Consider the following 24,287-nt stretch of genomic DNA (forward strand, 5'->3'; position numbering starts at 1 on the left):
AGTCTTCAGCATCACGGCCAAAACACAAAATGACTTCTTTTCAAGTGGTCTTAACTGCTGAAGCTACAACGTCCTTGCCAGCTAGTTGCTGCATCACCTTATCCTTTCGTTGTTTTTGTGTTGAAGATACAACAGTTTCCCTTATTGTGTTGATGCAGACTGTCACCAGTATCTTAATACAAAAGTAACCCCACTGTTAGCATTCGATTTAAGTATAACTTAATTTGAATCTGTGCTGACAAAATTTATTGCTTTATTAAATATATGAGGCAAGCTGAAAACTATAATTTGATTATCGCGCCATTTACTGTCAGCAACCTCTGCTTATTTTCTATGAATTCATTCATCTATTCCTGAACATCTTTATGTTCTAGTTTGTGTAGCGAAATGTTCACTTTCAGAAGTGTTTCGACGGTCCTTCAAGCCAGATAATCGCAGTCATTTTTCTTTTTCTTGGCGACTTCAAAGCTGCCACTAATGGAAGCGTACTGCTTTATTTGCACATTGAATATCTTGTATCTATTTCCTTTGTGCTTCTCACTCTACACACATTTCAATATAGTATCTTTTTTGTCCCATGACATCCTACGGTTGCAGTATTTACAGGATAATGTAGATGTATCTGGAGCATACAGACTATTAGCTTCAAACTCCTGTGCTCTTTTGTTTCGCCATTTTTTACGGTTACGAAAACTACTACTGTGAATGAGATAAAGTAAACAGCGAGAAATCACAAGAAAATGTGGACACTACTGTGCTATTTGGACAAAGATGTGAAACATAACAACCACTCTGCAAGGTCAAAGATCTGGGAGTGAGGCGAATTTTGGCTCGACAAGTGCAGTTGGAAATAATCTGCTTTTGACAAAGAAAGACTTCAAACTATTTTGATGGTGATATCCACACAATCCAGTTGCTATTAAATGACATTTCCATTGGTTAGTATAAACATTATAATGTGAGTTTGCAATGTGATAGAAACAGAGTTTTTTGTGCTCCAGGTAATCTCAAAGAGATATACTCTGTCTCTGGTCTTGCATCAGATGCTTTTAAGTGAATTGTAGGACAGGAATTGTTTTCATGAGAAATGGTCATTTGCAAGGTTATATGCAAATGTCAACCTTAAGATCCGATTTTAACATTAAATAACTATTAGTTACCAATATTAATAAACCACTGCCCTAACACTAATGACATTTCTAATATACAAATTGGAAAAATGTCAAATTTAGTGACAGTTTGTTAAAAATAGCTAGTTTCGTGATGTGTTAATAAAAACTGCCAATTTGCTGTTATTTTTTGCATTATTGTTAACACAAAATTTTCCTGGCCCTACATATTGGAAAGCCTCATTTTTCTTTGTAACGTCTTCCCTTACTCTATAATTTCACCAGGGTGTATGTCTCCAGCTTTTCTTATCACTGGTTTTTTTCTCACACTTTTTCTGCTGCTTCCACCATTGTTTGTTTTGAACGTTCCCCATTCCTCCACTACTGACTGTATGTCATCACTTGGTATGTTGCTTTTCACTTTTTCTAAAGTTTTCTTTACATTTCTCTTCCTTCATATTCCACACTCTTATCCTTCTTTCCTCCCTGTCCCTTTTTCCTCTTTAATCCCTTTAATCATCACTACTAAAAGACTGTGATCGCTGTCTAGGGCTTTGGAAGTGATTACCTTATTTCCATACCATGTTATCTTAAGGCTTTAACCCAGGTGTTGCTGACACCTGGTCCAGTCCTTTTACGAAAGTCTAACAATTTTCATCCAGAAACTTCTTCTCAGATTAAAATTATGCGCTGGTCAGAGACTCGAATCTGAGACTTTTGCCTTTTGCTGGCAACTGTTCTACTAACTGAGCTGTTCAAGAATGGCATATGACCCACCCTCACAGCTTCGCTTCTACTAGTACTTCATCCCCTACTGGTCTCCTGCCTCATTTCTGAGCCTTTTTCCATGTTTGAAAGCATATTTTTATCCACTACTGGCTTTCTGAGCCTGTTGTTGCTGAATTTGGTATGAGATTTCTCTCTGACTTTTCGGTCTGTTGGATGTATTTTAATTTCCCTCCTACCCTTAAGTACCAATGAGCTACTGACCAGCTTTTTCAAAATATCGCAGTGTTCTGAAGGCAGAGTGATTGTTTCATATTTTCTGTCAGGAGACTAAGAGTGATGCCCACATAGTGGGAAATAATGCTGAATTCTTGAAATACCTTTGCACTTTTGGTGTAAAAACATTGCCATTATTGTGGAGTCGTTTTTTTTAGATCCACAAGAATCACAAAATAATCTGACTCTACTTTTTTCTGCACCTTCTTTCGTTAGATGTTGCTTTAAACAATTTAAATAGTCTGTCACAGGAGACGCAGTTTTACTTGTCCCTATTCGGAGTCTGTCTCAAGCCATGTGTACTTAGCTACTTTGTGTGATTTCTTTTATAAATGTTTCAAGATCATACTGTTATACAACCAGATCTGTGTAGAGTAAAATGCTTCTTCAACAGACAATTTGGATAAGGGTTGATTCTGCTGGCAGTCAAAACAAGCTGTCACAGTATTGTTTTTGTTTTCATTTAAAATATTAAAAAAAATCTTTTTGTCCTTATTTTGTTCTGCCTGTAATCTGTTATTATATTATATTTTAAGTCCAAGTCCTGAGCTGATTTTAACTCTACGACAAAGTGTGCCAAAGTTAAGAAACTATCAGTATGAGGATTTACAAAACTTGACAAATGGTATTTCAGTGATACACATCCAGAGTTTTCGAGTTCTGTGTTTTGTCTGACAGATCTCTGTGGGAACAAGCACTATTGGGTGGTTAAGGCACTAAACTCTTATTCAGATTTGTGTGTTTCATTGTTTTCTTAAATTGTGTATGACAGTGCCAGAATGGTTCCCTTGAAAAAGATGCAAATAGTTTACTGCCTCAGCCTTGCCCTGTACAGGCTCATTCTCAGTCTCTAATGGCCTCATCTTTGACAAGTGACCTTTGCAGTGTTCTTTCCCTGTCTGCCAAACACAAGTAGGTGCACAAGAAAATGATTTTCCATAACACCTATTATGCCTTGCAATGATAATTCTGGTTTCTTTCGACATGCCTGTGGAAGAGAAAATATGTGCTTTGAAGGGTTCAGCAGTATATGAGTGTTTTGAGAGCTGTTGCAGTTCTTTGCATGTGTAAAGCACTAAATACGATTTCCTCTCCGTCTTTCTTCAGTTTCTTATTTGAACATCCATTTTCGATTGTCAGAAATGTAGTGCTCCATTTTTTCTAAAAAATTTTGTCCTATTTGTTCCAGGTGAATATGGAGGAGACCGTTTATCGTAACTTCCAAAAGATTACAATTCAGGAGTCACCAGGGCGTATTCCCGCCGGTCGTATTCCACGATCAAAGGAATGTATACTATTGGGTGATCTTTGTGACAGGTGTAAGCCAGGTGATGAGATAGATCTCACAGGAGTATACACAAATAACTACGAGGGCTCCTTAAATACAGAACAGGGATTCCCTGTCTTCAACACTGTTATCTTAGCAAATTATATTGTTGTAAAAGACTGCAAGCATATTGTTGAGTCATTATCAGATGATGATGTACATGCCATCATGAAGTTGTCCAAGGATCCACAGATTGCTGACAGAATAATTTTTAGCATTGCACCATCCATATATGGCCATGCTTTTATTAAAAGGGGTCTGGCACTTGCATTATTTGGAGGAGAACCAAAAAATCCTGGTAAGATGCAAATATTTATATTTTGTGTGTGTGTGTGTGTGTGTGTGTGTGTGTGTGTGTGTGTGTGAGAGAGAGAGAGAGAGAGAGAGAGAGAGAGAGAGAGAGAGAGTGAGTGAGTGAGTGAATATAGAGAGACTTGGTGAATATTAATATTTTTCATGTAAGATACTATAGATAATTTGGTGGCTATTGTGAAATGGAAATAGCTTCTAGAATAATTATGTTCAAAAAATATGTTTTGTGGTGTTATTTTATCATTTTAAAAAAAGTCACTTGTGAACACAGTACTTGTTCTTTCTTGTGAGGATCTTTCCTATGGATTGAAAATTAAACTTCTCGCCCCCCCCCCCATCCAGTTGCTTCTGTGAGGTTAGATCTGGTGTTATTTTAGTTGTATATCTTCTATAGTTTTTTACTTTAACTCTCTTGTAAGTGACATGTCAAACAGGTTGACCATGAAGTTCTTGGTAGAATGCTAAACGATCATCAGCGTTTACTTCTTGCACACTAGAAGCTCTGTGTAGAGATAGTAGCTTTTCGTTTGTCCATTTTGACTGTATACAGTTCTTTTCCTTTCCTATTAGCCTTCTTTGCTCTAGCTTGCAGGTTTGTAATGCTGTATCATCATTCTTTTTTGCTCAAGTGGCTGATTTCTTCAAGTGTCCGCCACCACTTCATTTAGTGGCACTGTCGGATCAGTCACCATTCACATGTCGTTTCCAGGCAGATAACGCTGATGACTGTTATATTCCATCCAGTTAAGAATTATGTATTAAAAACACACTGAAAGAAGCCACAGTATTGTAAAATTGCTCGCTGAATCAACGGTAGATGTGGTTTCACCTCTCAAGTATGTTAGGCTTACTCAGTTTCTTTCCAATGAATGTGCTGTTACCTCAGTGCTATTAGATTGTGTCCAATCTCTGTAATTCTTGATTCTGCTGAGAACTGTCAAAAATACTGCGAGTTCAGTGGATTTTGAAGCAGATGACCTAGACCTCCTTTTTAGTAGTGATTGTTACTGAAATTTAAAGATACAGTTCTATTGCATATATGGGCAAGAGGCTTGTTTTTGCAAAATTTGCATGTATTGTATCAGGTGTACGATCATTATTATCTTTATTTCACAGGGCAAAAACACAAGGTGAGAGGTGATATCAACATGCTGATTTGTGGAGATCCTGGTACAGCAAAGTCACAGTTTCTTAAGTATACAGAGAAGGTAGCTCCCCGAGCAATATTCACAACAGGCCAGGGGGCATCTGCTGTTGGTCTGACTGCGTATGTGAATCGAAACCCCATTACACGTCAGTGGACGCTGGAGGCTGGAGCACTTGTCTTGGCCGACAGAGGTGTCTGTCTCATTGATGAATTTGACAAGGTATTGTAATTGTAAATATTGTTCATTGATTTATTTTGTGTGTGTGTGTGCGCGTGTGTGTGTGTGCGCGCGTGTGTGCTATTCTTTGTTGTAGAGTAAGGTGAGAGGGAATGGAGGCTTTCATGATAAATAACATTGACAAAATCTTCTCGGGGTATCAGTCAAGAAACAACTTTTCCCTAAATTATTTATAATCACTTTTTATTGAGTCTGAATTGAAGCTATCCTTTGTCAAGGAGCTATCGAGCATAGAAATTGTGAATACTTAGATGTGAAGGTTGTAGCTAGTGTTGGAGTGACTAGCCAATGTGTCCCTGTTGCCGTCATTCTGTAACTTCCATATCTGCAAGTACCATCCTCAGCCTCAAGTGTTCTTCAAAATCTCTTGATGGAAACTGTTGTTATGGGTGACCAGATCGTTAACAGTGTGTTTCCACTGTCTTCCCATACTACTGCTGTAGACTTCTGCTTGTGGTGTGACAAATGCCTCTAAGGTCTTTCACCCACTGCTGAAAGATAGAACATTGGATTTGGCCATAGTGGGTGATTACGCTCACACCTAGAGCTGCAAAGAGCAAGTCATTTGTAGTACCAATGAGCCTGTGTATAGCTCTGGTTGGCTTTGATGGAGGTATGTGTATCTTTGATGGAGCCCAGGAAGTTCTTAATTTAGATGTATAGTCCAGGAGCAGAGAGGTGTTGAGAATGGGTAATATTGCAAGTTGTAGTAAAACTGAGCACATGTTCTTTGATAATTTTATTATTCTTATTTGTCTGAAGATGGGTAGATATGCCCCCACGTCTTGTGATGAGGTGACCCAACTCTGTGCAGATTCTACTTCAAACATGTGCCATGGAATGCTAGTGTGTGCTATCCAGAATCTTTATCGTAATGTTTCGAAATGATGGTATTAAATTTCTTCCATCTCCATTGTGAACTTCATGTTGTTATACATCGTGTGAAATTGGTACTGCAATTTAGTAAATTTTCCTCACTGTGGGACGAAAGTGGGCCAAACTTTTCCAAAATGATGGCTTAATACATGACCAGTATACCTCACCAGTAAGTGAAGAGGAGAAACACATTGAAATTGGTCAACAACAGAAATGAGTTACTGGGTTAATAACCTGAAATGATTTGGTCAGTAAAATGGAAGGTTATCTTGAAGTTTTGTGGAAAAAGTAATAAAGAGGAGGTAAAAAAGCTAAATTAATGTTCTTGAAATTTTCAAAACAATTTCAGTGTATCAATCTTTTCTGTTGTTTTATAGCAAAAGTTTGTAAAAACTTTATGTATCTGTTTTTCTGTGAAATGATTCAACATAATTGAAAATAATTGTATAATTTGTTTTGTCATTGAAAGATGAATGACCAGGACCGAACATCCATTCACGAAGCCATGGAACAACAAACCATATCTATTTCCAAGGCTGGCATTGTCACCTCGCTACAAGCACGATGTTCTGTTATTGCTGCAGCCAATCCAATTGGTGGAAGATATGATGCGAGCATGACCTTCAGTGAAAATGTGAGTTAGGTAGAACTACTTCTGTAGTCAGTAGTACACCATTGTATTAGTACCACGTCTGAAGAGTAACAAAGCTTTGAACTTTGTTGCTCTTTCAGTTCATATGTGCAGATAGTTTATGTCTCAGTGTTAAAAGTAAGATATGGTACAGTGTTTCCACTGTATTTGAAGGTGTTGTCATGGTATATTATAGTTTTCAGATTTATTTGAGAGCACAGTGCTTTGCAAACCAGTATAGTGTTTGACCAGTAGTGCCTGTTCATTTTAGGATGCTACAAAATTGTCATGTGTATGTAAGGGGGAGTGAGTTACTTTGTGTTCGTTAATTGGTGGTGCCCATTGATCAAGCAGATTCAGTAGCTGGTGTCTGGAAGGCCAACAAAACATCCACTTGCAGCTGCCATTACGTTGTTATTAGATGCAAAACATTCTAGCCTGAAATTACTTTAGACCTGGAAATAGGTGAAAGTCAAGAGGGATCGGATCTGACAAACAGGCTGGATGCCCAAACAATTTGTACTTAGGATCAGTCCCTGTTTTCTCCTTGCTAAAGTACCTCTGTGCGCGAGTGCTTTATCCTGAACTAAATTCTACAGCATTTTCAGACGGCAATCCAATGAAACTGCAGCTACCAAAGCTTACTCATTAACCGGTAGGACTAGTTATTTGAGTTTCGTTATCAAGGCCATGTTTTAAATAGTCTCTTCCTTAGTTTCTAAAAGGGATTTTCCATAGGGAGTAAACGTCTTTAAATATACGCCCGTCAAAAAAAGTTTTGCATCACCTCGGTTCTGAGAGTTCCAGAACCTGTACAGAAAATTGGAATAGAGATCAACATATCATTTCCACCCTTTTTATTGTTCATGAAAACTACACATCGCATGTTGTACCACCATACAGCAAGATCTTCAGAGGTGTCCAGATTGCTGTACACACTAGTACCTCTGATATCCAGTAGCATGTCCTCTTGCATTGATGCATGCCTGTATTTGTTGTAGCATACTATCCACAAGTTCATCAAGGCACTGTTGGTCCAGATTCTCCGTCTCCTCAACGGCGATTTGGTGGAGATCCATCAGAGTGGATGCCTATCCCAGGCATGTTCTATAGGGTTCATGTCCGGAGAACATGCTGGCCAATCTAATTGAGCGATGTCGTTATCCTGAAGGAAGTTATTCACAAGATGTGCATGATGGGGGTGCAAATTGTCATCCATGAAGACGAATGCCTTGCCAATATTCTACCGATATGGTTGCACTACCAGTCGGAGGATGGTTGAAGGTATACACGACACTCATTGGTGAACAGAACTCGATGCCAATCCTGAGTGAGCCATCGATTCAGCATGATGTTGGGCTCATCTGTTACCGCGCTGTGTGGTGTTGTGGTTGCAAAGATGGACCTCACCATGGATGTTGGGAGTGAAGTTGCACGTCATGCAGCCTATTGCGCACAGCTTGACTCTTAACACGACGTCCTGTGGCTGCATGAAAAGCATTATTCAACATGGTGGCATTGCTATTAGGGTTCCTCTGAGCCGTAGTCTGTAGGCAGAGGTCATCCACTGCAGTAGTAGCCCTTGGGTCGCCTGAGCGAGGCATGTCGACAGTTCCTGTCTCTCTGTATCTCCCCCATGTCCGAACATCACTTTGGTTCACTCGCCTGGACACTTCGCTTGTTGAGAGCCCTTCCTGGCACAAAGTAACAATGACGACGTGATTGAACTGTGGTATTGACCGCTTAGGCATGGTTGAACTACAGACAGCACGAGCTGTGTAGATCCTTCCTGGTGGAATGACTGGAACTGATAGGCTGTCGGACCCCCTCCGTCTAATAGACGCTGCTCATGCATGGTTGTTCACATCTTTGGGTGGATTTAGTGACATCTCTGAACAGAGAAAGGCACTGTGTGATAGAATATCCACAGTCAGTGTCTATTTTCAGGAGTTCGGAGAACTGGGGTGATGCAAAACCTTTTTTGATGTGTGTGTGTTTCCTGAAAGAATACTCAAGTGCGTGCATGACTTGAATATTTGTGTTTTTGATCCCTTGGCATGCTCTTGGTCAGACTCGGTGTTTCCCAGTGGTATTCTTCTTGTGTATCCCCAGCTGTTCTGCAATCGCAGGGCCATTGTTGAAGTGAGCTGAAGATAAACTTTTGATGTCCTTTAAGCTTGGAGGAATTCCCATCTGTGTGGAGACAAAGTACACGCGCAACAGTAAAGTTCTATTTCAGTTCTGTTTACTGGATTGATTCTAGTCTTGCAGTTGGTCTATGTTGAAATGGCAAGAGTATACTATCAGGGTGGGGTACATTTATTACGGAAGTATTAGCAAAATGCTGCATGCTGTTTTCTTCTTATAATCTCAGCTTGTTTTTTCATTATAGACAGGCTCCTTTTTTTTCCCCAGAATTTTTGATTACTTTCTTTTCGAATTCTTTAGTATAATGTGTATATAAAAGTGCCTTTCCACTTTCTGTGTTTAGCTAAGTGGTGTATGATGTTTGGAATTAATACACGTAATATTTACAGTTCATTTCAGATTTCTTTCTGTTAATCTCTTGACACATGGGCATCTGTTTTTATTTATTTAATTTTTCCAACCTGTTAGTCTGTATGAAATATTTAATTCATTTTAGTCCTCATTCATAGTGATTTCCCTGTGTGTGTGTGTGTGTGTGTGTGTGTGTGTGTGTGTGTGTGTGTGTGTTGGCCAATGTTACATTTCTAAAGCTAATGGTTTTCTCACATCTAAGAGTACTTTTCAGCTTAAGGGTTTCTTGTTGATTAAAAGCAGTGACGCTGTGATTAATAATTTTTAATGTATTTGTTATTTATACATTCCTTTCCACTATGTTCATTGTTTAATGTATAAGGCTTGAATGACTTAAGATTTTGTTGGATTGGTTTTCAGGTTAATCTCTCGGAACCAATTTTGTCAAGATTTGATATTTTGTGTGTTGTGAGAGATGAAGTTGATGTGATGCAAGATGAACAGCTTGCTCGATTTGTCGTGAAGTCTCATAGGAAGGTTCATGCAATGTACAGACCATGCAATTACGCAGATGAGCCACTCCCAGATCCAGGTCTGAAACAAGTTGATGTCATACCTCAGGATCTGCTTAAAAAATATCTACTTTATGCACGTCAAAATGTCCATCCAACACTCAAAAACATTGACCAGGATAAAATCGCAAATATGTACAGCAAATTACGCCAAGAGTCTCTTGTAAGTAACCAGGAACATTTGCCTTTCCCTTATTTTACATAACCGTGAAACTGAGATATATGTTTTCTTAATTGATAAGACTGTGTTAATCTATTGAAATCTGCTGCCTTTTAAAAGAAAATTTTATTGTATGTTTTATGTGTTCCTTTGCATTGTCAGAATTGACATATGAGAAGAACAAACAAGTCCAAAGTGGTCTAAATTTCTTTATTTTCTTTATATTGCTAAAATATACACTTGTCAAAAACGATTTACATATGTAAATCAAATTAACTTCATTCATGGTCTTTAATGTGGAATATCAAGCAGTCTCCTACGACTAAGGAGTGCTTAATATTTCACATTACGTAACTATGTGAGAGTTGTTACAATTGTTACAAAATACTGCCCTTAACCTGAAGGTTGATTTGAATACCACAGTTTTTTTTACTAGACATGGCAGTACTGGATGTAGTATGCTCCTGCTTTTCTTAGACCTGTGAACTCATTTACCGAGCTAGTTTAATATGGATAGTAGCCTTGTTGGGGTGAACAATGTGAAAACAGAAGTTGAATGACAAGTATCTTAAATTAAACAGTATTATGAAAAAACGAAATTGCTACTCACCATATATTGGAGATATGCTGAGTCATAGACAGGCACAGCAAAAAGACTTCTAAACAAGTAAGCTTGTGGTCAAACAGCCTTCTTTTGAATTAGACAATGAAATTTGCTCCATTCAAAAGAAAGCATTGTCATAACTTCAAACTTCTTTTCTGAAATATTATGCCAGCTGTCCACCCACACTTCTCTATAATGTGAAAACAACTGCCTGTAATTGCTCATGGAAAACAAACTGTCTATAGCATAATACCAAGATTTTGACAATTCTACATTTCCTGTCAGGATGGAAAGTTACTTTTCCAGTAAATTATAATTATCATCATAGTTAAGACATACCATCCCAAGTATACACATAACATTCTGTGCCTTGTCAGCATTAATGGAGTTAATTACCATCATCCTATGGATGGAACAAAAACTTAGGACTGTGAACATAGACTTGAACAGATTTATGGCCATAAGAGTTGTTTGCCTAGCATGAAGGTGCAATCAGTAGTTTCAGAGCTTGCTCACCTCTGCTGGAAGCCTTTGTCAATGTTTTTTAAAGCTTACTATGAATTTTGAAAAGATCTTTAAAGTGGTGCATCAATTAAACTGCATATTCTGTGCTGTGATGGCTGAAAGAAGTGTACTGAACAGATATGATGTTGATTTATGAGTTTGCACAGAAAAAATGTCATATTTTGCAGGTTTTCATATTTATACACACTTACCATCAAAGTGTGCAGTTTAATTGGTGCACTACATTGGAGATAATCTCTGCTAAATTGTTGGGAAAGGTAATGTCAGTAATTAAAACTGTTGCGGGAATGAAGTTTGTAAGAAGCAGAATTTTTTCATTTTTTATCACTTCTAGGACTATAGTTCTTAACAAGAGAAATGTACTCTAATTTTAAGATTATATGTGTACCTCAGCCTCCAGCAAAAAGGCAAAACCTAATTTCAACACTGACTAGCCATGAGATGCTACCTGATGCATATTACAACATTTTTACGTGAGAATGGAGAAAATGGCGAATTTCATTATATTTCATAGAAAGTGTCAATTTCTAGCTTTTTTGTGTGTGTTCTCAATTACACGAAATTTTCCTGTCCCTTGTTATTCATTCTGTACTGAAATATTAAGATAAACATTGTCACTCACATTATATCAATATGTATGTGAGACCGATGCATGAAATACCTGTCTTCTGCATTCACATTTGCTGCATTATTATTATTATTATTATTATTATTATTGTTTTTGCAACATTTTTCCAGTTATTATCAGATAAATGGCACATCATCTGATAGATTGATTGATTTATGAATTCATATTAAATAGTCGGAAGGTCTCAGTGGGAAAGACATAAAGTATCTCAATTTTTACAAAAAATTGCCGAGTGGAGCTTTTACTTCCATCTATATTTTTACTGTCTGAAGAAACTGATAAGAGTTGTCAATTCTGAAATAAAAACTTTTCAATCGCAGGTGACTGGAAGCCTTCCAATTACTGCAAGACATATAGAAAGTATAATTAGAATGTCTGAAGCTCATGCAAGGATGCACCTGCGTGAATATGTACAAGAATCGGATGTCAACATGGCTATATGCATGATGTTGCAGAGCTTTATCCAGACACAGAAATACAGTGTCATGAATGCTATGAAAACGGTAAGCTCGGAATAAAAATTTATTAATCATGGCTTTATTATTTGATTGTGTGTGTGCCATTTGGATGGTTTGCTTTTCTTGTTCCTCCAAGCTCTTATATTCTTGCATGAATATTATATTCCTTGTACACTTAATTTTAATATCTGAATTTCTTTGTTGTATCTTGATATGCACGAGAGGCATTGCATTTTCTTTTCCAGACATTCCAGAAATATCTTTCATATGACAAAGACAATAATGAATTGCTGTACTACATCCTACAGTCCATGACAAAGGATCAATTGATTTTCATGAGAAGTTTACATGGAACAAAAGTTCGTATGCTGAAGCTGAGAGAGAAAGACTTCTTAGATAAGGTGTGTAGCAGATTGTGAAAATTAATTTAATAATTAAATGTAGGATTAGTTTTGTCCCATTTATAAAAAAGGCTATACTTGGTGTGTTCAAATAAACATTTAAAGTATATCTAGATTAGAGTTCACAATTGGTTAACTTATAAATTTTTGTTCATTTCATTTAAAATTTTCAAAAAAATTAAAAATCCAGTGGTTAGTCATAATGTTACATTTTTATTGTAGTTGTAGTTACTTGTGTGGTTATGAACAAACAACTGTTTTTGTCTACTTGTTGGTTGTCTGGTAGTAATTATCTTCCTTTTATGTTTACATCTTAATTTTTTTTATCAGTATAACCATCTTCAGCACTTGGGTTATTAAGAACTTCTGCCTCTCTGATAAAAATGATAAAATCATGTTCACTATAATAGTAGAGAGTGAAATTGTGGAAGCTACTATGCTATAACATCAGAAAGTCTATTTTTATAGATGTACTTTCGTAAAAGCTATGTTATAGTTGTGTCTTGTGTTGGCCTTTCTTGTAATTCATAATTGCAGTGATCTCAGTTATCTGCAGATTTCTTCAGACAGTTACTAACTTTTATGTCATGTCCTGTGCTCCGGGAAGAAATGCTGAATTGAATGTGTCTTCTGAACAGAATTTTATCCCCAGCACACTCTTCATTTTCCTGTAGCATACATAATGATAAATCCAGTTGAGTAGCAGTTGAATTTGTGAAGAAGGGAGAATCATGTTCTTTACGAACTGGTGTGGCACCTGTTCAATTTGTTATGCATGTCTAGTATGCTGATCCCAGTTTGTGTGAACTATTAATTCTTTAGTTGTTCCTGAGAAGAAAATGGAACACACTTAGTGCTGTAAACTGCTGTACAGAAACTCTGTAATTCAGTAACTCCATTATTGTGTGCTATTGGCTGTCAAGAAAAGTGAGCACCAGTTTGAAAAAAATGTCAGTCCTTCTCTTTCTTCCCTGGTTCAAAAATACTGTAACATGTAATAGGAGTCTTCAGATAAGCTCAAGATTCATCGGTTATGTCTACAACTCATACAGACTGCAGTTATAAAAGTAATAATGACATGAAAGGGAAGCAGTAGTTCAGAAGGGAGTGAGATGATTGTAGCTTGTTCCTGATGTTCACTGTGTACAGTGAGCAAGCTATGAAGGGAACTGAGTTCTGGAGTGTAGTTGAATTACATGGGGGAGTGCTAAGGGAATTAGATTAAGAACTGAGATACTAAAAACAGTACATGAGTTCTGTTGTTGTGGCAGCTACATGAATGATGATGGCTGAAGTAGAAATGCAGATTGGCAATAGCAAGAAAAGCATTTCTAAAAAAGTGAAAATTGTTAACATTGAATATAAGTTTAAATGTTAGTAGGTCATTTCTGAAGATATTTATCAGGAGTATAATGAAACGTGGATGATAAGCAGTTCAGAAAATAAAAGAATAGAAGCTTTTGAATGTGTATGGCAGAATGCTGAAGATTAAATTGTTGCAAAGTTGTACATATGAGCGCTCTTTCTTGTTGCAAGAAGACTTTGCCAGAACATTGAGTTAGAGATGTGTTTTATGTATTTCTGGAACATAAAATGCAAATTTCTTGTGATAAGTTTGAGAAACATGACACCGTGGATTCATATTCCAGTGCACAAATCACTTTAAGGATAGTCACGTGCAGTTACTGCCGAGAGGTTTGGTATTTAAACCAGCGACAGTGTTTTGTAGTCTGGTCGTAAAGAATATATAATACCACCCTTCTTCTCATTACCAGACAAATGCTGGTGGTGAAAATTTCTTCTATCATCAGGATTTGGGCCAGCTATGTTGTAGTTGAGTAATTCCTTATTTCCAGGCATTAGTGAACTGTGCTACTGGGATAAGTTAGGTCACCTTTATGGAATTTAATTATTTTGCCCAGCAGAATGCTTGCACAACTAAAAATGTGATTGAAATGATCAAATGTGTGATAATGTGGTTGCACAGTGACACTCGGTAAAGTGCATAATTGCCTGTGGCCACCATGGTTGTAAAATTAAAATTGTAGGTGATGGCATGACAGATAACAACCTGTCACGTTATGGAAGATGTAGTAAGCAGTGCACAAGTTCATAAACTGCTATACACACAGTGTATTCTCACACTTTTTGCTACTATACACACAATATAACTTGACACTGGGAGTTGCTGGAAGCACAAACACAAGATCACTGTCCCGCACCCTTTTACGGATGTGGGGGTTAGAACCGGCCCGCAGTATTCCTGCCTGTTATGAGAGTTGACTAAAAGGTGTCTCACACTTTTTGGCCCTATAAGCTCAGGTCCCATTTTATGGTTTGACCTGCCACTTTCCAAATTCTACAGAAGTGTGGGCCATATGGGGACAGTGCACAAGTTATCCGTAATGCCCTTAGATTCGTTCTCTTGAACCTCTTGTCGTCATGGCTTTGCGCCTCCAACCTGAAATACAACTGTTTGGGCGAGGACTCTTTCTGGGGCATGTTATCTTCTTCCGCTGTCTCTTGTCCTCTTTTGCCCCATGACAGTATTAGATTTCTCTGTGCCCAATATTCAGCACAGTAGCCAGTTCGTTACCGTGGGACCGTCATGTACCCATTTGGTGGTAGCCCCCTGACAACACAGGGATCGCACTGCTGATTGCTGAACTGTAAACTCCCCACATGCCAAGGAGTAGATGCCTGTCTTCCTAGGGCATCAGGACTCCCGGCAACGGCCATCATGCCAGGTGGCCTTTGCTGTGGCTGGGTTGGCACCTGTAGGGAGAGCCCCCGATCGGAGTGAGTGGCCTCAGGGCAGATAACCCACAATGAAGCGGTCTAAGTCATCTCTTGCTGGTGACTGTACGGCACCAGCAGTCTCTAAGAAGGGTAAGACAGAGTACAATGCTGACAGATATGACCCAAAATCATTTCTCACCCTCACTACACTATGGGAGGAACATTGGGCTACAGAAAGAAGAGAGCTATATTCACCTTGGTTCAATTTTTTGTTGAACACCTTCAGGATAAGTTTGGGGAAGTGACAGCACTGCCCAAGATGAGAAACAGTGCAGTCTTGGTTCAGGCAGCATCCCCAGACCAATCTCTGGCATTACTCGCCTGTGACCAGCTGGGTGATACTTCTGTTTCTGTCACTCCCCTTGACAACTTCATAGATTTTAAATGACTCCATGCCTGTGTTCGCTAGCTTATAAAAAGACTTCAACAGGAGTGTTGGGAGAGGTGGGTCTCGAACATTGGGTGCCATAAATCATCTTCCCAAGTCTGGATGAAGATCAGACGTGTTTTTTGGTACCAGACCCCAACAGGTGTCCCTGGCATTAACATCAATGGCATGCTATCTACCGACACAAATGCAGTTGCCAGGCACTTTGCTGAGCACTATGCTCAAGCCTCTGCGTCGGAGAATTACCCTGCAGCCTTTCGCACTCTCAAATTGCGGATGAAAAGGAAAGTCCTCTCATTCACTGAATGTCACAGTGAGCCCTGTAATGCTCCTTTTACAGAATGGAAGCTCCTCAGCGCCCTTGCCCACTGCCCCGCACAGCTCCTGGGCCAGATCGGATCCACAGTCAGATGATCAAACATCTCTCATCTGACTACAAATGACATCTCCTCGTCACCTTCAACCGCATCTGGTGCGATGACATCTTTCCATCGCAATGGTGGGAGAGCACCATCATTCCAGTGCTCAAACCTGCAAATACCCACTTGATGTGGATAGCCATTGGCCCATCAGCCTCACCAACGTTCTTTTTAAGCTGCTGGAACATATGGTATTTCGGCGGTTGGGTTGGGTCCTGGAGTCACGTGGCTTGCTGGCTCCATGTTAGGATGGCTTCAGCCAGGGTTGCTCTACCACTGATAATCTTGTGTCCATCAAGTCTGCCATCCGAACAGCCTTTTCCAGACGGCAACACTCGATGTCCGAAACAACGGACTCCATATCCATATAAGTATATAGTTCTGGCAACACCAGCCATGACCTTCTTCTTATGTGCGGATGCACGCATATTCCCCGAAATATTACGGGACTTCGTAAGAATGTTGTCCACGAGTAATGAGTGTGTTGGGGTGGGACACTATGAACGTAGTGTGTGGACATACAAGGTGAAAATGTGGGTCTTGTGGGAGGCGTGTGCGATATAGCCCCTGCAGTTGCTATCCTCTGTGCCCTTGGTGGCTCAGATGGATAGAGCGCCTGTCATGTAATCAGGAGATCCCGGGTTCGAGTCACGGTCGGGGCACACATTTTCACCTGTCCCCGTTGATATATATCAATGCCCATTAGCAGCTGAAGGCATTACAGTAATTCTAATTTCGTTGTAGACAGCTGCAGGTCTTCAATGGTGTCTGTTCTTTCGGACATGTCCATATAAGTACATTAAAGATACTTCTTACTATTTGACACATATATTTTCTATTAGAGATATGCAGCATTGGTGTTTTGCATAAAATAATTGCATTTTTCTTTTGTTGCAGGCCAGAGTCATTGGTATTACTGATGTATCAACATTTTTCAAGTCTCATATTTTCACTGGTAATGGTTTCAAGTATGAAGCTGACAGACATCTGATAATCAAGAAAATAATACACCCAGATAATGAATGAACCTTCAGGGTATATGTTCCAAAACAGTTGTTTTAAACAATCTCAGTGATCTGTTGGAGACGAGATTGGCTTTCCTAGTGAGCTCATCTCATTCACATCTGATGTGTATACATATTGTATAAATTGCAGTTTTCTGCCAAAGTGCTTTCTGTCAGGTGTTTGTGTGTGTGTGTGTGTGTGTGTGTGTGTGTGTGTGTGTGTGTGTGTGTGTACATGCACTATATACAAAGACCGTGTTTTGAATGCTTAAAAAAAAGATTTTAGTTTTTTGTGCCAGTGGCAGTGAAGAGTGCGATGGATATCATAGATCTGCTACGAGACTGTTTTCATCAAGTGGTTAACCATAGTGATATAAAAAAATACAACCTGTTGTATTGTTCAAATGATCAGTCTCTCTTGTCTTCTTTAGTCAATGTATTGTATTCTCACTTTTCTCAAGGCATTGCATTTCCACTAATGAACATGTGTGTGCATGTGTAGTTACTCTAGTCTGTCTTCCTGTTCTTGTCTATAAAAGCTCATTTTTAACATTGACTTGGTTGCATACCATGTTTATTGAAACATCACAGTTATTTTGTCCATTTCAAATATGTAAGTTATATGTGAATTCCCTCAAAAACACGATTGCTGTATTTTGGTATATGAACAAAAGTGCAACAAACTTTAGATTTATGGATTTTCTAAGGAAAATCGATTGTAAGAACTGAACCTGTAAGATAATGATGAAAGTGTACAAATATTTTGCAGACTATTAATTTTATAGAAAAAACTTAAATTTTATGCCAATATCAACAATTATGGATTGTTGTATTTCTTTGCTGTGTGATGTCCCAAGAAGTAAAGTATTTTTATAATCTTATAAAGAGGATATTAGTAAAAATTCACAGACATATAAATTCTGGATACTGCGTAGTTTAAAATGCTAACTTTTGGATAAAATTGTATATAAGAAATAAAATTAAGTTACAGTTAAGTAAGTTTCAAAATTTGAGGTCTACTGTCACCAATGATATATTTGTAATCTTAGTGTTCCCTTGCCAACATTGTATTCTATAGCACTGAACAAAATGGCACAGAGGTGAGACACTGGACTTAGATTTCGTAGGATAGAGATCCAAATCCCAGTCCGGCCATCCATATTTAGGTTTTCCATTGTTACACTGTTATTTATGGCAAATGTCATGACAGTCCCTTTGAAAAAGGCATAGATAATTTCCTTCCTGAATACATCTACATCTGTACTCTACAAACCACTAAGAAGTGCTTAGTGGTTAGGAGGTCCCATTGTAACATGTATTAGGGTTTTTTCTCATTCCATATCCATATAGAGGATGCAAGAATGACTGCTTAAATTCCTCTGAGTGCACCTCTCATCTAGTTCATAAGAAGAGAAATTGTGTGTTTAGCTTTAAATTGGGTATTGGTTGGCATGGGATTAACTTATCTGGATTTAATTTTTAATGTCTTTCTTTTATCAGACAGGCTGAATATCAGACTGATTAGAGCTTATCTACAAAAAATAACACAGTTTGATTCTGTGTAATCTTTTATAACGCTATTCAGTGTTGGAAGTCACTACTGGTAACCCTAATTTGTTCGTATATTATCTGTGAGTACAAACAGAACTGCAACATGCTACTAATGTGCAGACACATGCAGATCTGTGTAATTATTTCTAATATATGAACATAAATGACAGATGTACATGTTGCTGCAAGTTAGTGAATAATAGTTTGGTCTGATTTTTGGGATGGTAAGTTGCGGTTCCATTGGGACAGCTGCAGCAGATCAGATGAAGGTTCTCCTATGGATATGTAGGGTATGTTTAAAAGATCTGTAGATGGCAAAATAAGAAGCTAAGATTTGTGCCCAAAAGTCTCAGACTGAAGCAGCAAAACTTTTATTATAAAGTATGTGGGTGGGGAGGAAATTGGCAAAAAGGGACTAGTTTGGGAAATCTTGTTACTACTGAGATCAAGGACAAATTTAGCTTGTCTTTTTCAGAGAGAAGCCTGTTTCGGGTGGAGAAGAAAGAAGTGCACAACAGAACATTAAGAATTAATTTAAAAGTTGCGTTGGAAAGCAAGTAGCACAGAAAGATACTGGTGCTAGGTAGCAGTTTTGGGAGGAAGATTTGAGATCAGCGTACCAGGTCTCAGGTACAGGTAACAGAACTGTAAATAACTGATTGCATAATCACTAGAGATTTGAGTGAAGCAGTTGAGGGAGCAGGTAACAGCCTGGCCAAGAACAGAGAACTCGTTAGCTGCCCTCCACTCTAACACAATATGGAGAATGTTCATAGAACGCCCATGTTAAACTCAGAAAACTCCTTCTTTGGCATGAACTCGGATGCCACACTGGGCTGAATGTAAGTATGTGATCAAAGAGTTGACCCTCCATGTGAATTTCTGCACTTTGTTGTTTTGTGGTAGGTTCATATTAATAACACTAAGTCTCATCACCAGTTATGATTCTTAAAAAACATGAATTGCCTGTGGTTTGCATTTCAATCAAGCCATGTCTATGATTTTGTTTGGAAACACAATTTGTGACACAACATTGAAACACTATGGTCACACATCAACTACTTAACACTGCCTGCTCGCAACTGGCTGGTCAAATCCATTTCCGTTGTACTGAATGGTCAAATTAACTTCTATTGTTTATAGTTCAAGCTACCCCCGTAGTTGCTGTGCTGACCTTGATTATAAGCCAGGAGAAGAATCAGTCTCCTATAATTTTTATTATTTTTTTAAAATTTTTTTGGGGGTCATGTGATGTACACATTGTGGTGGTACATGTTGCTATTCAAGGTAGCAACATGGCCCATTTCCTTTCTACTGCGTAGTGAAAGATGGTTGCACAGAAATGTTAACTTATGGTGGTATTGGTAGAAGAAAGACCACATGGTGTGCGCACAGTTTTCATTTATGCACAGATACGAACCACCAAATTTCAGGCATTAGCTCTCGCAACAGACAACACAGTGAGCCTTCACTTAATAAGTGAGAGCAGCGGCATTTGTGTAGAGTTGTCAGTGCTAACAGACAGGCAGCACTGAGTGAAATACCTGCAGAAATCAATGTGGGACATGTGATAAACTTACCTGTTACTACAGTGCGGCGAAATTTATCATTAATTGGGTATGGCAGGAGATGGCCAACGTGAGTGCCTTTGCTAACAGCATGACATTGGGTGCAGCACCTCTTCTAGGTTCGTGACCAAATTGATTGGTCTTTAGATGACTGGAAAATAGTGACCTGGTAGGAGGAGCCCCAATTTTGGTCAATAAGAGCCGATAATAGGGGTTCAGGTGTGGCACAGACCCAACAAAGCCTTGGGCGCTAGTTGCCAACAAGGCGCTTTGCAAACTGGTGGTGGCCTCCATAATGGCATGGACTGTGTTAACATGGAATGGACTGGGTATTGTGATCCAACTAAACCGATCATTGACTGGAAATGGTTATGTTTGGCTACTTGGAGACCATATGCAACCATTCAGGAACTTCATGCCCCCAAATTATGGAATTTTTATGGACAATAATGTGCCATGGCATCAGGCCACTGGACAATTTGAGCAAATGATTTGGCTACCCACATCACTGGACATGAACCTGATTGAATGTTTATGGCATGTGATTGAGAGGTCAGTTCTTGCACAGAATCCTGCACAGGCAACACTTTCACGATTATGGATGGTTGTAGAGGCAGCACACCCCAATATTTCTGTATGGGACTTAACAATTACTTATTGTTGTCCATGTCACATCAAGTTGCCGCATAGCATGATTTTTTGTCACCTCTGTTAATACATGATATTTGTTTATCCAGTAGTCAACGGCCTGTGACCGATATATGTAGCTGATTGAAATGAAATAGATAAATGGAAATAGAGTAGTTAATGAACAGCCAACCAAATTTCAAAGCAGCCTTACACGATGCGGGCTGGAGGGATGTGTATAATGTGATGGGTATGAATTTTAAATTTAATATTTCTGTAAATGGGCTTCTATGTATCCTTAACTGCTGATTTCACAAGGAAACCAAGCTGGGTAATAAAAAAAACAACAAGAACATAAGGACTGCAAAAAGAATCAGCATATTTTTACAAGGGATCTGTTTGAACTGGTTTGCACAAACAAATCGACTAATTACATGTTGTAATAAATATGGTTCTGTCTCGAAAAGTGATTAAAAATGCTGAAGAAACCTTGGTATGTCTGAAATAAATTATCTGGATAGTAAAATGAAATTTATGTGGCCAATATTTGAAGGGAAACTGGGAAATACGGTATGGAAAGTGACAACTGTATTATTGTAGTCAGGCTGCCAACATATTTAATAATCATGTTTTTGAAGTAGCACAGGAGGCTGGCATGAACAATTCAAGGTACAAAGCAATAGCATAAATGCAAGTTGCAATACATCAGGTAAATGGTAAATACTTCAAGCTCTGCATAAAAATAAATAATGTAATGTAATGTGTGCAGAAACAATAACTTTCATGATGTTTATAACATCACAACCACTAAAACCCTGTTCTTCACATACACTATTGGAAAAAAATGAAACACCAGGAAGGATTAGTGTGATTCTTCATATGAAAGATGATGTCTATTCAAATTTCATGTAAGAGTGGACCAGTAGCGCCACTATGAGGATGTAAATCAGGTTTGCTTTAAATAAATGCTGCAACAGTCATGAGTGTTAATTACCTTTGAGATTAGCCTTGGTGAGTTGTTGATGTGCAAGAAAGCCTTTTAAGGTGACAATGATGCCATTGTCAACACCTCACTGACCTTGAACAAGGTCATGAAATAGGACTGAGAAAGTCAGATGTTTCTTCTGTGATCTTATAGGACGACTTGGCAGGAATATAGCCACTGTACAGGATGTTTGCAGCAGTGGTTATGAGAATGTATAGTCACAAGATGACGGCTCTGGACAGCCACGTGGTACTACTTCAAGGGAAGTCCATAATGTTTGGCGTATGGCTGTGGTGCATCATACTGCTTCTGCGGCAGCAGTTGGCACCACAGTGACACTATGAACTGATGCAAATCAGTTACTTAAAGCACAGCTCCGAGCCATATTCCCTGTAGCATGCATTCCACTCACCTCAAACCACCACCATTTGTGACTTCATTGATGTCAAGTGAAAGTTTGTTGGAGGAGAGGGTGGAGTACTGTTGTGTTTTCTGATGAAAGCTGGTTCAGCCTCAATGATAAAGTTATGGCAGTGTGTTGGTTTAGGAGAAGGCCAGTTCTGAGCTTGCATCCAGCCCTCCCTACTTCAAATTTGTACATCAGTCAGGTGATTCAACCTGTTGTACTGTCATTCATGAACAGAATTCCAACAGGCTAACGTGTGCCTACATACTGCTGTTGTAACCCAACGTGCTGCAAAGTGTGTCAACATGTTGCCTCGGTCTGCACAATCTCCAGATCTGTCTCCAATCGAACACATATGGGACATCGTCTGACGACAACTCCAGCCTCATACACAGCCAGCATTAATCGTCCATGTATTGACCAACCAAGTGCAACAGGTGTGGAACTCCATTCCACAAAGTCACATGTGGCATCTGTACAACAGAATGAATGCATGTTGCATGCTTGCCTTACACTGCTTATTAAAGTACCAACTTTTCACAGTTGCAGTGGCTTATGTTGCACTTAAGTTAAACTGTGACCCTGCAATGTTGAATCACTCATCTGTGGTACACAGAAAAGAGTGAGGTATTTACCCATAAAAGACTTTGACCATCTATCCTGAGAGATAAAAAGTTTAATCTGTGCACTAAGACAATACATTGTTATGAAAAAGTCTTGACCGCTTTACTTCAAATTATTACTTGATATTCTACTCGACATTCAGATGGACATAGGCTGTATATTGTGTAAATAATAATGTTGAGGTTTTCCGTTAACACTGACAGTGAATATGAAAATGTTGTGCAGTGCTGTGAAAATGTGTGGTGTAGTTTTGCTTCACAATTTTAGCAATGATAACAAGGCATTTAAACCATTAGACACATTGTTTCCGCCATATATATTCTTTCTCCTTATGTATAATTTTAAACAAAAATTTTGTACATAACAATGTGTTGTTTTTTTGTTTTCTTCCTTGCAGTTGGTTTTAACAGAAGACAGATTACATACCATATTTACTCGAATCTAAGCCGCAATTTTTTTCCGGTTTTTGTAATCCAAAAAACCGCCTGCGGCTTAGAATCGAGTGCAAAGTACGCGGAAGTTCTGAAAAATGTTGGTAGGTGGTGCCACAACTAACTTCTGCCGTCGAATATATGTAGCGCTGCACAGGCATGCTTTGCAGGCACAAAGATAAATACTGGCGCCAAAACCTCCGCGTCAGTAAATAAATTAAAAAAAAAAAGGGGGGGGGGGGTGGAAGACGAGCCTTCTTCTCCACCCCGAGTTTCGACCACTGCATTTTATACATTAGCCAACGAAGTAAATAGAAATTCCGTATTGTTCATTTTCAAATGTAGCAGCATTTCAATGTACTACGAAAATCGGACTGGCAAGACTGGGATGTTTGTCAATATGGCCAACTCTAGGTTCTGAATTTTTTCAACCTGTGAGAAGAGATTGTTGCTAATAGGAACTCATGAATTGTGAATCACATACAGTATTCTCTTCGCCATAAGAATAATACAAATATAAACATTTTGCCATGTATTCTTTTGTGTTTGCTGCTATCTCATTTAAATCCTGTCTACCTAATAAACTACGAAACTAGGGTGAGACAACAGCAAACGCGGATGAATATACATATCATGTCATGTTTATTTTCGTGTTATTCTTATGCCTAATAGTGATACAGTCAGAAATGAAGCACGGCAATTGACTAGATATTCAAATCTAAGATGACTCTAATTTCTGTGCAGAATTTAATGTACTAAAGAGGCGTCTGCAAAGATTTTCAAACGGAGAAAAATTTTCGTTAAACTCTCGGTCAGAACGTCTTCTATCAAAAGCAGTCTATTATTTGGCTCTTGTTGATCATTATCAAAGAAAGCAGCAGTGTAAGTTACAACAAATAGCAGTCTCTTGCCATTGTTTTGCTAATGAAACGATTCCTCTCTTTTTTTAATTGTAAGCGGTGGTAGCGTGCACAAAAGCAAGCCATGCCGTGAGCG

The 24,287-nt window shown here is 38.6% G+C and overlaps 1 protein-coding gene across 1 annotated transcript in view; it reads left to right on the plus strand.

The window, feature by feature from the left end:
* The window catches only part of LOC126190571 (DNA replication licensing factor Mcm2), a 37,804-nt gene extending 20,491 nt beyond the window's left edge, over nt 1-17,313 (plus strand). Inside the window, exons 8-14 of the mRNA XM_049931030.1 lie at nt 3,301-3,736; nt 4,867-5,117; nt 6,481-6,645; nt 9,562-9,876; nt 11,951-12,133; nt 12,334-12,489; nt 16,993-17,313. Coding sequence (XP_049786987.1) covers nt 3,301-3,736; nt 4,867-5,117; nt 6,481-6,645; nt 9,562-9,876; nt 11,951-12,133; nt 12,334-12,489; nt 16,993-17,121 — 1,635 coding nt within the window. The 3' untranslated portion in view covers nt 17,122-17,313. The remainder of the gene's footprint in view (nt 1-3,300; nt 3,737-4,866; nt 5,118-6,480; nt 6,646-9,561; nt 9,877-11,950; nt 12,134-12,333; nt 12,490-16,992) is intronic.
* Nucleotides 17,314-24,287: the final 6,974 nt, after the last annotated feature.

Source organism: Schistocerca cancellata, chromosome 1, assembly GCF_023864275.1.
Source record: "Schistocerca cancellata isolate TAMUIC-IGC-003103 chromosome 1, iqSchCanc2.1, whole genome shotgun sequence".
In the NCBI taxonomy this organism is placed as follows: domain Eukaryota; kingdom Metazoa; phylum Arthropoda; class Insecta; order Orthoptera; family Acrididae; genus Schistocerca; species Schistocerca cancellata.